The sequence below is a fragment of the Podarcis vaucheri genome (assembly GCF_965113315.1).
Source record: "Podarcis vaucheri genome assembly, chromosome: 1".
NCBI classification, from domain to species: Eukaryota; Metazoa; Chordata; class Lepidosauria; order Squamata; family Lacertidae; genus Podarcis; species Podarcis vaucheri.
In genome coordinates this window covers 59,470,290-59,486,073 of record NC_138759.1, presented here as the reverse complement: position 1 = coordinate 59,486,073, position 15,784 = coordinate 59,470,290, and the positions used below count along the sequence as shown (strand labels likewise).

The 15,784-nt window shown below is 41.3% G+C and overlaps 1 protein-coding gene across 1 annotated transcript in view; it reads right to left on the bottom strand.

Annotated features, from left to right (window-relative positions):
- The window catches only part of ABTB2 (ankyrin repeat and BTB domain containing 2), a 146,000-nt gene that overhangs the window by 21,241 nt on the left and 108,975 nt on the right, over positions 1-15,784 (bottom strand). The window contains exons 4-5 of the mRNA XM_082224358.1: positions 3,621-3,773; positions 161-326 (exon numbers count right to left, since the gene is read on the bottom strand). Of these exons, the coding sequence (XP_082080484.1) occupies positions 161-326; positions 3,621-3,773 (319 nt within the window). The remainder of the gene's footprint in view (positions 1-160; positions 327-3,620; positions 3,774-15,784) is intronic.

The following is a 15,784-nucleotide window of genomic DNA, read 5'->3' as shown; positions in this document are numbered from 1 at the left end:
TCAGTTCTCATGAACTGGAATGTCCTCTGCAACTTAGAATCACAGGGTTGCAGAGCTGGAAGAGACAGTGTCTGAGCTATCTCAGTAAGTGCTTTGTATACTGATCTGCCTAATTAATTTTAGATACACCCACACCCACACACCCCGTCCTTCTACATACCTGATCGTCCATTGTATTGACCCCTTCCGGACCCAATGCTTCTATAGCTTGGTTGATTAAGTCAGTCCTTCCACAGTTCAGCATTCGAAACCCCAAATCCTGCTGGAATTTTTCAGTGGCGGCCTTTGCATCCATTCTCCGGAAGGAACTGAAGCAGCATTCAGGCCTGTGGGGGACACATAGCCAGAAAATATAGCTGCAATTTTAAGCTGTGCGTTACTGGTTTTAAAGAGGGCCATATTATTAATATTAAAGGGGGTTGTATTATTACCATTATGATTATTTATAGTCCTGAATTTCAGCAGGCCTTGGTTTGACTAGGCTCGGGGAAGATCAATAGCAGTGGTTGTCGACCTCTTTTCCCCTTTTGAGTGCCACATTGCCTCAGGAGTAATCTGTCCACTACTGCCCCTGCATTCTGAAATGCCCTTCCCTCTGCCATATGTGAAACATCACTTGTCAGTTGCTTAAGATGTCTTGTAAAGACTAATCCTTTTGCCCAGACTTTCCCTGACGACAGGGCTGCAGCCCGTTACTACAAGATGTCTGTACTTATTTTTGTTTGTATTATAATGTTTACACCCACACACCCCACACCAGAACCCCAATTATTTGTTTGCAGATAGCTGAGGAAAAACATTTTCACACAAAAATATTTTCACACAACCAGGAAAAAGCTTTTTAAGATACAATTCATTTTCTTTCAAATAAAAAGCTACCCCTTCTAATAAAATCAAGCAGGGCCTTATGACCTAATGAAAATCAGAGTTGTCTCATTCCTGTACTATATGGAACAGTACTCAACTACCCCATCCCATCTCCTTGAATAATAGGACTTTCCCCCTGCTCCCCCTATGCATTTCACACATCTTCCCCATATCAGCTCCAGAGGGTTGTGGGAACCCCTAGAACATATTTAGAAAAGGTGTGGAGAAGGTGAGGTGGGGGGAGGGAATGTGTTGTTGTGCAAGCATAAATCCTTGCGCTGTTCTGAACTTTCACAGAGGGCCACATTGGTAGGTGGGAATCATATTTCTGAATGCTCCCCCATATGAAAGCTCCATACTCTTAGAAAAATGGCATTAGTAAGCAAGTTTACCTATAATGTCTCATTCCAGAATGCTAGTTTTGTACTTGCAAGCTTTTTTTTTACATGCTGAAGCAATAAAAAATGGCACTAACCATCTGCGGCCCAAAGATTTACAATGTAGTCTATAGCATGCTGTTGCCCTTTTTAGACTAGATCTAACACACTGGACCATGTGACATTTCTCTTGCATGATGGCCAGCACATTCATTTGATGCAGTCTTCCGTGTAGGCAAACTGGGCCCGTTAAACTGAAATTAACGAGTAAGGTCACACGGTGAGAAAGAAGGATCTTTATGAAGCCATCTGAGCTGTCATTTATATATTTTCTTGTATTTTTAGCCCACCTTTTTTCCATCATAGAATCCACAGCAGCACACATGCCGTTCTCCAGCAGTTTCCCAGCCAAGCACCGACCAGACTAGGAGCTGCTTAGTTTCAGCAAGTTGACAGCCACATCAACAAGCGTGTTCTATTATTTGTTGCAAGTTTCCTGCTTTTATTTTATTTTTTAGTACCTTACAGGATGTTTGTGAAGATGCATTAAGGTCTACTGTTGGGCAGAGGGGCTTTAGAAATCTCGCTGTGTGATATTTTATTCTATTTTTAGTTTCAACTTCCTATTAAAGAATTTGTTCCATAAAATATAGCACTCTATTAAATTCAAAATGTCTCTCTCTTTCTGAGATTAATGTTAGCTTGACTAAGAAGAAAATAATCTTGCAGTGTATTTTGAGCAATTCATTCATCTGACTACCTAAGGGAAAGGCCAATACTTTCCCCAGTGCATTTCATCTAACCATCTTAATGTTCAATAAAAAAAGCACAATTAATCTTTGCAGTACCTTTCTTCTCATAATGAATACTAAACCTTTTACGAGATTTACAAATGGTCACACTGGAGGATGTTTGATGACTTGTCCAAAGCCAAGCAGGGACTCAGCAGCAGTATCCAGTAGAAGGTTGTGAGATAAATAAAACCCTTCCTTCGTGCATAAGATGTATTTATAATCAGCAACAAACACTGCGCTGAGCAGCAATAAATAGTGGAATTAATCTCATCATCAAAATCATTGTGTAGCAATATTTAGATTTCTATACAATCTAAATATTTTTCGTATTTAAAGACGATTGTGGCAGTTGCGTGATGCCAGGACCACTGCCAGCGCCTGCAAAACTGCCAGAGTATAAATAGCGTCTGAAACACAGATGGCTGTTTACTATGAGTTTATCTACAGTCTGCAAGGGAAGGAGTGGGGAACCATGTTCAGGCCGAGAGCTGCATCCCCTTCTGGGCAACTTCCTGGGTGCCACATGCCAGCACTGAGCAGGGCAAGGGGCAAAGGTGGACAGAGCAACAACTGTGGATTTCAATCATCATCATCATCATTTATACCCCACCCATCTGGCTGGGTTTCCTTTGTGCAGCAGGCTGCTTTCCCCCTACACCTGCACAACCCTTTTAGTCTCCATTCAGGCAAGTAAGAAGCATCTTTAGAGTTCAAAGACACATTCCAGGCAGCCAAAAACATTCCAGGATGGCGCAAAGCAGGGCAGGAAGAGGGCTGAGGCCTGGGAGTGTGGCTGCAGAGGCTGAGAAGAGATCCAAGGACCAGATATTTCCATTTATATGTGGCACACGCACTGGGACACCGGGGCCCATTTTAAGTTCCCAGTGTGTGCATTCTCTGCCAAAGTCATGCATGTGCCAAATGTGATCATCTACCCATCTCAATCCAGTCCACGATAAAAGTAGGTAGATGGAAGAGCATGAGAAGTTTTGAGCCATTGCTGTAGTTTCCAAGTTTGGGATTTTTGCTACCAATCCTTTGTGTATTTACTCAAAATAAGTGCCACTGACATGACAGGGACAGGCAAGCCCATTGGTTAAATGTCTGCCCAGTTTACACAGATCACAGTTTACACACATGAAAAGGGGGCAACCACTTTTGATTCTGTCTCAGAAAATATTATCTCTTAGGAGGAGTAGCCAATGTGGTGATCTCCAGTTCTTGGAAGACCCCAGTTCCCCTCACCCCTGACCATTGGCTCTGCTGGCCAGTACAGATAATAGTTAAGAGTCCAAAAACTTTCCTAAGGGAATATGCCCCTCAAAAGTAAAAGGTTCTCTGCCCATTGTGTACGGTATTTGGCTAGTGTGAAATGATTCTTAATGGCAAAGGATGATCCTGAAGTTTAGGTACACACACACACACACACACACACTGCAACATTGGACAAATTTCAGACTTCCTCTGCGTGTGTGTGTAAAAATTGTCTGAAACCTACAAGCTGCACAAGAATACCCAGTGATTAAATTTAGCAGAGCTTTTTGGATTGTTTTTAGGCAAACAATAAAAGCACAATACTTACTTCAGCTGCCGAGGTTCACAGTCCAAGCCAGGTAAGAGTAGCCTGGCCGTCTGCCTTATATCATCGCTGTCCACTGTTAAACTCCTCCGGTGCTCAGCATATGTTATAGCAACTCGCATCCATTCCATCAGTGGGGGAAGAAGCATGAATGGCCTTCAGAGAGAAAGGGAAGTCCCATTAGACCTCATGTGGTTGTTATCTGGGCCAAATATATTTCAAAGTGCCCTAGAAAGTTAGGAAGAAAGTTAAGAATCTTATTCACTTCCAAAATATTTCTTCTTAAAACTCCACACTTAGCGTCAAACTGGAAAGTAAGCTTTCTTTGATGTCAATGGGAACTACTTTCAAGTAACATATGATTAGGATTTGGGGCCTTTGCATCCAGATTGGCAGCCTGTATGTTCTGCAGGTAGGAAGAACCACATTTGAAATAAACAGCACTTCTGTAGATACACCAGGATTTATCTTTTTAAAAACCCACTTAGAATTGAAGTGGTTAAGGATGTGTGCTGTGAGTTCCTACTTAAAATACTGCCTGAGTCGTGCACTCAATAGCTGGCCCACACAAAACTGTCCCCAACTGCAGTATTTTGTTTTCCATTGTAAGAAATCATTCACTTACATGGGGAATAGTGATGTGCTCTGGGTCACCACTAAATATAATTTCTAACTCTCCAGTCACTGATGAGCAAGCCTTCTTTTGTTTATCTGGCCTCTGATGGTATGTATTTCTTGGTCAAACTCAAGAAGGAGAGTATAGTAGAAACTTTCCCCTATTAATTATCATTATTATCGCTTCTCTTACCAGAGCACTGCCTCAGAACTAGAAACACCAAGACTGATTTGTTTCGTTCCACCGAAAGAATGAAACTGCCCTTGCTGATAGGCTTACAGATGCCAAGTGTATATTTTAAAGAAACATATTCTCAAATCCAATTCAGTTTGTTTTATGCTAGAAAAATATGCTTCCCCTTTGAGCAATTGATCCGTGGGGCTAAGAGGATAGACTTCTTCCTACCCTTTAAAGTTCAGATCAGAAAGGGGGGGGGGACCACAGATGTGATAGAGGGAAAGAAAAATGAACTGGGTATTAAGAAAAGCGGATGACATCATGAAAGGCATTTTCAGATTGATGCGTTCGGAGCGGGGAAGAAGAGCAGGAAAGACAAATCCTGTTAGAAATCATTGCAAATAATAGGATTTGCAAGTGGAGCTCCCTCTGCCAGGCTTTCAACATGTACACTTTCAACTCCGCTCATCAAAAGTGTAACATCTGTTTCCATTTTGCCACAAGCAAGGTGTGTTTTGCACAGGCAGCCCATAAAAAGCAACATGCACCCATTTCCCTTCTGTGTTCAGCTATCTAGTTAACCCTCCTAATCCACAAAGGAATTTTCCCCACAGAGCATTCCCAATCATTTGTTCCATCTGTTACCTCACCAATTAAATCAAAAACAATATCTAAGTATTTATTTGCAGCTTTTGTCAAGGAGGTGGGGTGGAGTAGAGTAGGGCACCCACACACAGTGCTTGCGCAAAGTACACTGCTCAGCATGACAGCATCAGGAACCTTCTTTGTAATTTATCAGTTGGTTTAGAAACTTTTATCCTGCCTTTAATCCAACAAAGGCCTCTCAAGGTGCCTCACAAAATGACTAATGTTGCGTACAGATGTATGTAACCTGAGAGGTGAGGTTGCTGGAAAAGGGCACTCACTGCATTGTATACATACAGCTTTTTCCTTAGGCTCAACCTCTGGGAAAACCAACCAGCTCTGCCTGTTTCCAAGGAACCTAACTATAGAGGGTGGGTGCTAACTGGTTCCCCCGCCCCATTATGCCCCTGGGTCACAACCTCCTCACTCTCCCCCCCCCCCCCGCTTCATGGAAGCTCTTAGGAAAGGTTTATAAAACATTGATTTCTACCATTCTTTTTGGAGAAGGAGAGAAAGGGTGGGCAAAATAGCAGAGTGATTTGGTATTCGATTTGCCAGCTAGGAAGTCTGTTAAAAGGCTTGTAAAGATGGAGGCCGGGAGGTGTGTGTGAGCTGCAGTAGGAAAAGGGAGTGGCATACCCTGTTTTCAAGGTAGAGAAAGACAAATCTGTCAACTTTTCTCAGTTTTCCAGTCTCAGGTTTATCCCATTTCCCGATGTTTGCATTAAAAAAAAAAGAGTCTGTATGAAAATTCATAAACATTTTCATCTTCATTTCCTGAAATATGCTAGTTTTTCTAAGCATTTGCCTTTCCACTAATAGTATGTGCATTTTGGTATGCTGCACTGAAAAATTCAGAGAACTGTGAATTTTGAAGGAGACCCGTGTAAACTGGGTAGGTTCATATCAAAATGCAAACCAAATTAATTCTTCTTCCATCCCTGTTTCTAGGTCTGTCCATTCACAGGCTAAAGTCACATCCACTTATTATAGCAGTCCTAACATCTCTGGAGAATTCTGGAAACTGTAGTTTGTTAAGCGTGGTAGAAAATGGAGCTCTGTGAGGGCAGCATTCTTGACAAACTACAGTTCCCAGGATTCTCCATGAATGTTAAAAGTGGTATAAGAGTGCTTTAAATGTATGATGGGGATGTGATGTGACCAAGAGTCCTATAAAACAGGTTGAAAGAGTTGACAGGAGTCAGTGAGCTACTTTCAAATAAAGACAGACAAAGTGCTTTTGATTATAGGGCATTTAGCCATTCTACACCAGGCACAGAGGTGACCTTCCAGCGAGCAGAAACCAATTCTTTGGGCACTGAAACATGGTGTTTCCCCCACAAAAATGACATCAGAACTGTGACAGCTCAGCTCCTAGGTTTATCTTCCTGCTTGCCACATATATATTATCACAGACACAAAAAGAAATACAATCTCAGGCGGCCCATTCAGAGTGATCTTGCCCCTGCTTGTTTAATGCTAGAGTGTCAAACTAAGAGGCAGGAAGCTGACTTGCAGATTTCTCTTTGGACCAAACAACGTGTAACTGGATCTCCCAACGGGCTTTAAAAACTTATTCATTCATTCCTGAAATGTATAACGTGCCCTTCAATAGCCACTTGGCATTCCCAAGGGCAGTTTACAAAAGAAGAAAAATTGTGGAGATTACAAAATATAAAAAAGAAGAGCATGTGTCAAGGTAAAACTCTGAATTCTTAAAAACCCACATTAGCTTAAAAGAAATAAAACAGAGAAAAGTTAGCACTATCAAAAAAACCCTGCAATTTTTTTAAAAAAAGGACTTGAACTGATAGTAAAGTGAGTGTCAGGCAAGCCTGTCAAAGAAGGGCCATCTGCAGGTGGGGTGCCATCGTGGAAAAGGCTCTGTTCCTGGCTGCCACTCAACCAGGGATTTGGAGAATGCTCTTAGGTGTAGATATATGTGCATGGGTTAAGTGACAGGAGAGGAGATGAACCAGCAGCCACTTGGCTTCTATGATGCAGAGGGCTACAAAGACAAGCACCAGCACTTGGAGCGGAGCCCAATTTCGTTGTTTTAAAACAGCTGCAGAAATGGGAAATAGGGAAGAGGGTGGTGATGTTTTACTCTTCTCCACTATGCTATTTTCCTGATCAAAATAATTGCCTACACCTTCATTTTAAAAAAGAAGGCAAGTGGCTGTTTTGTACCTGTCTTACTGCCCCACCCCAGCAAGGCTATTAGCAATGTGTGTGTGGTGCATTTTAACAGGGAAATCAACGGATGAGAAAGGAAGAAAAGCCCCATTTCCCTCAGTCTTGCTCTCTCAATACATTTCTCCCCATTCCAAAGGATGCTTTTAAGCTTTACAAAAGAAGCTGAGGTACCTGATCAAACATAGCCCTCAACTGCTGCAGTAAGAATATGAGGTAGCCTTTTATAGAACTGAAACAGAGCATGTTCTGTGTGAAAATATCCAAGGTGAAATACTCTCCTAATGCTGATTTAGCACACACATAACCGTCACTGGCAGAGGCAGTCAAGGATCAATGTCAACTCATGTCCCGTGAATGGGCTCTTCTTTTTTTATTTAGATGAAAATGGCATACTCTAGTGTCTGATTTTAAAAGAACGGACCCATAACTCATTCTTTGTCATGCTCCTCGAGATGGAAATGTCTCCTAAGTCAATTGATTACTGGTATGAGGAAGCGGTGAACCTGACCACAAACTGCTCAGTCATTTGGGGAAGAGTGGGAAGGCTACAGAAGTAACACTTACAGAGTGGAAAGTACAATGCTGTAAAAGCTGACAGAGGCCAGAATTACAAACAGCAGCTGGAATGTCAGAGCAGAATCTGAATGGAAAGCATTCGAGGAGTGAGATGTACCGACTGGCATGGAGGAAATCTCACTGCTCTGTGGAAAGGTTTGCTCCCCTTCTGTCCAAGAGAGTAAATGGAGAATGGTCATGTTCACACATCACAGCAAGTCATAAATAAAGGTGTTGCTATTGGTAAACGAAGCCCTCAGCAGCCAGGGACCAATTTACTTGCAGGATCACCTTACCCAATAGGTGCCCACCCTACTGCTTGGCTCTGCAGTTCTGGCATTGTTACAGGTGCCACATAAAACCCCCTCTGTAAGAAGTAATTCTTTTTATGTGGAAGCACATGTACTTTGTTCTTGGCTTGCCAACTCTGGTTTAAAGAAAACAAACAACGATCCCTGGTTCAGATGTACCACAAAGCTAGGAATTGTGCCTTGTCTCTTCCCAGCACAAGTTGGGAGAAGCAAAGTGAATGAGCACAGAGGGCTCATGCACAGTAAACCATGACGACAGTAAACTGTACTGGCAGGTAAACCATGGACAACATGATTGTAAGAGCAGAAGCAACTCCCCACTTTAGCTTTTAGCTAGCAAAAATAGCTTGATAAGTACAATGAAAACTGAAGGGGATCTTCTGGTCCAGTCAGCTTCACTCCTAATGTAAACATTTCAAAGCGCTGGAAATGAGGAACACAAACAGGTTGTATCCACTGTTAGTCCTAGTCAGAGCGGAGTTAATGGACATGACTAAATTAGGTTGAAGGATTTCGCTGGGTCTCCTCTGATATGATTAACACTGGTTACAACTCTGTTAAAGGGAAAACTTTCTGCAATGGTAGGATATTGATTTTTGGCATTGAGTAGTCATATCCCAGTATTTTCTTAAAGTTCATAACAGCCTTCTCTAAACTGGTGCCCTCCAGATGATGATGATGATGATGATTAATATCCAGACCATCTGACTGGGTTGCCCCAGCCACTCTGGGCAGTTTCCAATAGAATATAAAAAACACAATGAAAGCCAGACATTAAAAACTTCCTGATACAGGGCTGCCTTCAGATGTATAAGGAAAGTTACCGTATACAGTTGTTTATACAATTCCCATTAGTGTCTTAAATGCATGCAGTCCATCAAGCCCTAAGTAGCACAGCCAATGGTCAGGGACAATGGGAGTTGTAGTCCATCACATTGGGAATGCATCACACTGGGCAAGGCTGATATAGAATGAAATAAATGTGGATATGTCCATAAACGGATAAATGGCTGCACATGTATCCTTTCCTTTGCCAGCTAAGAAAATTAAGGAAAACTGGTCTGGGCAGGACTGTACAGAAACCTGCACACCCAGATCAACCAGAAACATAAGTAATAAGATGGAGAAAAATGTGTGTGCATAGGCACATATAATGACAGCTCTACAGTTTCAGCTCCAAATTTCCAAAGATATAATCTTAGTCTCCCTGGAAATCTGTGGCTCTGTTCAGCTAACAAAGCATGTCTCATGGTACCATAAGGTCCAAGAAGAATGGATACAGGAAAGGGTGACCAGTTTCCACTGAACCCTTCAACACTCAAGAATCATGCCGTCACATTCTTACTATAGGGATTCTGGGCCTGATACAGAGAATGCTCAATATTCTTGAATTGTTTCCGCACACATGCATCAGGATACCAAGACCTTCAATTGCTGTGAGCACTCTCTGCTGCCCCTAGTATCAATAATATGTGCATATATATATATATGCAAGTACTTTCAACTTAGTTGAAATGACTTAATCCAGCCAGATGGGTGGGGTATAAATAAATAATAATAATAATAATATATTATTATTAATTGTTAATCCCCCAGAAAATATTTGCATTAAAGAAATTTGATACATAAATGTGTACAATATGTTTTAATAAGCAATTCGGAGTATTAAATCCATGCAACCCATCAAGAGCAATCCATCAGGAAGAAGCATCTGCTTTGGACAAAGTCTGAATATTGAACCAAATCAGGATACTTTGGAGATTTTCACACCTCCTCCAAAGCAAAGCAGATCTTCCCCAGAGAAGTGTGCTGGTCCTGAAATGTCAGACCTTCATAGGTCCTGCTAACATTGCAGTCCTAGGCATGTCTACTCAGAAGTAAGACATACAGAACTGTGTAAGACTTGCTTCTGGCTGTCTATAGGTTTATACCCTTTGCCACATAATTTTTACCTGATAGTGCCTCATATCCATATTTCAATATCATTTATATATCTTCACCATCTTTGTACACATCCCCCCCTTCAAATTCTGATATTATTAATTGAAATATCTGACTTTTAACCTGGGGGTGGGGGAGGGTAGAATCATCTTTTTTCCTTCAATATTTTAGTTTTCCCCATACCTCAGTGTATTTTTATGTAAAGAAACCTGTTAAGACCAATCAAAGAAGAGTTAAGCTATTCTGCTACAAGAGTCAAACTTGACCATGAGATTTTTATCCTGGGAATACATTATCTTTTTTCCTCCACAGCTCATTAGCATTGCTCTCAGAAACAGTTTGATATGAGTCTGCTTAATGAAAATCCTGTAGTGAACAATATAATGCACTTATTCCATTCGCAAGCTAGGAACTACTTATGTGAATCAGAAACTAAGGCTGCAATCTGATCCACACTTACCTGGGACTAAACCCCACTGAACACATTGAGTCTTACTTCTGAGTAAAACATCCATAGGGTTGCTCTGTAATACTATTATCTGCCTATAAGCTTGCTTGCAACCCTGATATAGCCATAGATCACCCCTCCTTGTTAATCACATCCTCCCCCTCTGAACCAGCAAAACTGCAGATGTGTGTCATGAAAATATGACTGAGCTGCACCTTACAGACTTAATGATGAAATGACAAATACTGAAAACAAAACTGCTCATTTCTACAGTCTCCCGCAGAACCCAGTACAGATTACATGTACCCTTGATACATATAAAGTCAGCCAAGGTCTGTCTTCTGGACATTTCATTCAGTATTTTTCACTAGAATTATTTCACCTGCTATTTGCCTACCAGTGGTAGGGCCCTATTTATTTTCTTTAAAAATAAATAAATTACAAGTTACAGAGGAGGAAACCAAAAGGCAAGACAAACATGGGCAAGGTACCTTTTTAGAAACAGCATCTCAAAATATTCATCACTGAATGGGAAGTCAGGCTTGGTAAGTCAAGAGATTAAAAATTAATGCTTTCTTCCATCTACTTCCCCCATGTGTATATGTTGTTTAAATACTGCTAAACCTTTGCCTTGCAGAGTATACATACATAATAGGTTGCATAGCTTAGCTTTCTAAACCGCAATGATTGCTTGTGCAATTTATGGAAGGGTTTTGGTTTGCTTTTGCAAGGCACAGCACATCATTCTAAACCAAGGTAGCCAAAAGGATGCTCCTCCAATTCCTGCACTGACCTGAAGTTGACAGGAGCTGGAGTCTCATACATCCGGACAGTATCATGTTGGCTATTCCTGCAAATAATAGTCAGCAGAGATTGGGAGGCACCAAAAGACCCTTCTTGCATAGCTGCCAACTCCTAGGGGCCAAGGTCCTTTAGCTCCCCCAATAAAATATTTGAGCCTCCACTGTTAATGGACATTGCCATTCAAATGGTGTGCATATTGTGATTGATTATGCAAGGTGGCGCTTACCTGTCCCCTCCTAATATTTTTTTCAAGTTGGCACCCCTGCTTCTGTGAAACTGGTTTGCACTAAGCCGAACCATGGCTGAGAGCTCCTTCACAGGTTCCTGTATGCAGTCACACTAAATCAAAGTTTGGCATAGCATGATGTGCAAACCAATACTACTTTCTACTTTCACCACCTAAGATCAAGAGCAAAAATATGCCTCCAATTTAAGGACACAAAGATTATTGGACTGACCCAGCAAATTGCTGTAGGTGCAGAATAGCCCTCCAGATATCTTGAGACTACAATTCCCACCATCCCTGACCACTGGTCCTGCTAGCTAGGGATCATGGGAGTTGTAGGCCAAAAACATCTGGAGGGCCGAGATTGAGGAAGCCTGGTGCAGAACCTAGAAATGCCCAAAGAGCTCCCTTTCCCATAAGGCCTGTTTCATTCGTTTCAACAGGGCTGTGTTCTGACCTTGCGCTGCTTTCCATTGGAAGGACTGGCACCCGCATTTAAACAGTGATCTGCACTGAACAGGAAGAAGTTGTGTATTTTTCTTTTGTATATTGCTTTCAATACTCAGGATTCATCTGCAACATTCAACCCTGCAATTAATTTTGAAGAGAATGTTGGAGAACCCTTTGGACAGAGAGATGCCGTAGCAAATTTCTGAAAGCTGTGAAGGTTGTGGCCCGGCACATGCTTACTAGGGAATAAGTCTCAACAAATTCAGAACTGCAAACAAGTGAAGGATTCAGGTTGTATGTTGCAAAATCAATCAATAATAATAATAATAATAAAAGATCCGTCACATAAACATTTGATCAGTTCTGAAGGATGGGGGAAATGGGCCATTTTATTAATTTTGTACTAAAAGTTTCCAGTGTGGCAGACTTAATTCGGTTCTTAGGCCTATCAAGAACATAATGTTTCCAAGAACAATTTTCAAAAAATAAATGAGTTTCTAATAAGCACCAGACAGTCTAAGATGAAGAAAAGTAACATGTAGGGGAAATGGCTGATCAGCACCACTGCAGAGGAGACAGAATTATTTTTGAAGTATTTGATTGATGTTGCATTTGTACACAATCTGTTGTTGCTGCGTGTGCAGTCTTTGTGTAACTCAATTCCCATTTGAAGTAGATGCAAGTGTTTTCCTAGTGGAATGTTAAATTAGGGTGGGTTCTTTTTTCCTCTGCAGCGGATAATTAACTGGAGTCTCTCAAGAGCTCCAGAGATCATTTTTCCTGTAAAGTTGCAAGTCAAATGCTAATATTAACAATACATGAGAAGCGCTCCATTGCTGAAGACGTATAGTGCAGTACGACAACCATCCCCTGAACCTGAAATCAGAAACAACTAAATAATAATAATAATAATAATAATAATAATAATAATAATAATAATAATAATAATTTATTTATACCCCACCCATCTGGCTGGGTTTCCCATGCTCCCAACAGAATTAAGAGCACAATAAAACATCAGACATCAAAAAACTTCCCTAAACAGGGCTGCCTTCAGATGTCTTCTAAAAGTCAGATAGTTGTTTATTTCCTTGACATCTGATGGGAGGGCGTTCCACAGGGTGGGCGCCACTACCAAGAAGGCCCTCTGCCTGGTTCTACTTCATGTTGTTATGGTTTCATGGCCTCTCAAAAGAGAATGTCCTGTTCTTAAAAGCCACTGTAGCTACACTAGCTTCTTCTAAGTTTGCTGGTATGCACCTAAGTGGACTGCTATTTCAAGTTTCAATCCTTCCACAGGGAGTACCTCATGGGCTGGGTCAAGACTTCCCTTCTGTAAACAGAAGGGCTCCAACTATGCTTGGAACAAACAGAGTCCTAGTAGTGGCTCCCCCTGCAGGAATGGAGGAGGTAGAGATTTTCCTTTAAAATAGCTCAACAACTTTGCCCCCCTCCCCCCACAAGCAACTTTTCTGTCTGGATTTTCACTGTTTGAAATATGGTAACCCTGTATAAAACTAGCTAATTACCAAAATAAAACTCCAACTGTGGTAGTTACAGACAGACAGATGCAGAGTAAATGAATACAACAGGAGGCTAGTAAAGAGCAGCCTTGTGCAATGTGTTATGGGGCTTGGTGTAACCATCTTCGATGTACAGAATAGGGGTGTTACAAATACACAAAGAAGAGTCCATCTTTTCATTTATAAAATGGTGGCAGGTATGCAAAGGGAGTTTTATAACACTCATTCAGAAGGTAAAATAATTTTTGGAACAAGGCTATGTGGTTGTCCCAGATAATTGACAAAGCATGTGCAGCACAGAGAGGAACTTGTGTTTCCTGTTACATGAGATTCCTTTTCTCTAACCACAAACTTGTATTTTGCCCTAGGGGCAGAATCTAGGAAAAGCTTGTAATCACATTTATGTGACTGTTACAGCCATGGCCTAGAATACTGTTCTATGCCACCCCAATTTCTAAGTGGTGAGAGATTACCCAGGGTTCGTGTTTCCATTGGAAATGAGGCACAGCGGACTGTGGTGTCTTTATGATATATGGTTTATTTACACATATAGACAACCTCAGCCTACAATGGAGGAGTCCATAGCACTGAACTCCAAGTGGGTTTCTTGCTTCTCCCAAATCCAAAACAGGAAACAGCCATGCTCTCTGACTCCTTCCTGCAGCACAGAAGCAGGCAGCCTGCTTTGCGCTCTGACCCCAGAACCAGTGCCTGTTGGCACTAACAGACTGAAAAGGTTTTCATTCCAACATCAGGCAAAATGCAATCTTAAAAACTACCACTGGTCTTTTGTCTTACTAACTAAACCAGGGCCCAGGAAGGGGCTTCAGCCATTTTGCTATCTGGCACTGAATCTCCTGATGGTCCCTCTGCCTACCTTTTGTTTTGTTAATGATTTGGTCATTATCAGGCTTTGTTTCCCTAACGACCCACATTTAGCAACTCTCACTAAGCTTGCATTTTCAACAAAAGCTGAAACCAGGGGTTCAGTCGTAGGCACAGTCCAACTTGCCAAACGTTGATTAATTCTAACTTTTATTGAATTCAGGAATTTAGGGTGTCTTGTACCTCACAAACTCAAGCAATACTATCAAGCTTCAAGACTGTGATACTTTCTGTTTTCAAGTTGTGTTTTAAATGTAGAGTCTCTTCTTCCCATTTGCCACCCCCCTACTAAAAAATGTTAAACTCACAATTTAATGTTACCGCCCCCTTTCCTCTCCCACAATAAAGAGACAAAGAATTGTAATAAATGTAGACAGGTAACTGATTTGAGAGGGATTTGTCTGACACAGAGCAGTTATCCTTTTAAAAGAATTCACCTGATCTATGGTTACAAACAGGTATGCAAGTAGATAGGCATATTATTGTCGGGGTGGGGGGTGGGGGGAGGAACTGCCTTTCAGTCTGATTATTCCCCTATCCTGTTCCAGGACAGCTAACAACGGTCTTAAGAACACAGCAAAAAAAAAAAAAAAAAAAAAAAGGCAATGAAAATTATCAACAAATCATTAAGATAATCCTAAAACAATACAGCACACAATGAGACATTTCTGTTATAGAAATATATAGCAAGTTCCATTCCTTCCTCAGCTCAGTGATTAGTGCCTTCTTTGTGATGAAGATATAAACAAGGAAAGAGGAAGCCCAAGTCAAACCCAACTATAGACTATTGTCAAAGGCAGGCTCAACACCATGTGCTTATGTTTAGGACGACTTGATTGTTTCAGAACAGACCACATTTTTCCTCAGGAAACAAGAGATCCCTGCACCCTGGGATGTGTAATTTAGTCCAATAGGAAATTATATTAACCTCAAGTGATGAAAGGGCAATTATTATAATGTTTGCAAACTGCTAAAATGACACACGATGAGATTATTGTATATTCAAAACTGTTTAAGTAACTAAGCTTGTGCTCAGTCATGCTGCCCAATTTGGCTGTTACGTGCTCTCTTGTATGTGCGATAGTCAGTAACCGTAGACCAAATTTGTAAAGTGCAAGGGCAGAGCAATCCTAACGCTAATCAGTGCTATTTTTATGGAAAAAGAGGTGCCAGAACTCACCATTAACACCTTGCTCTTTGAATGGCAGTGGTGCCCACCTGAGAGGTGCCAGAACTGAGTTCTAGTGAGTTCTGGATGAAAAACAAAGCCCTGACTCCAAGGTCCAACCTTAATAAATTATAGGCCAGAGACTGCGAATTCGACCCTACTTAATTGTGTCCTGTAGTACAATCCTGGAATCACTGATACATTGGACACTTCCATGGTTTA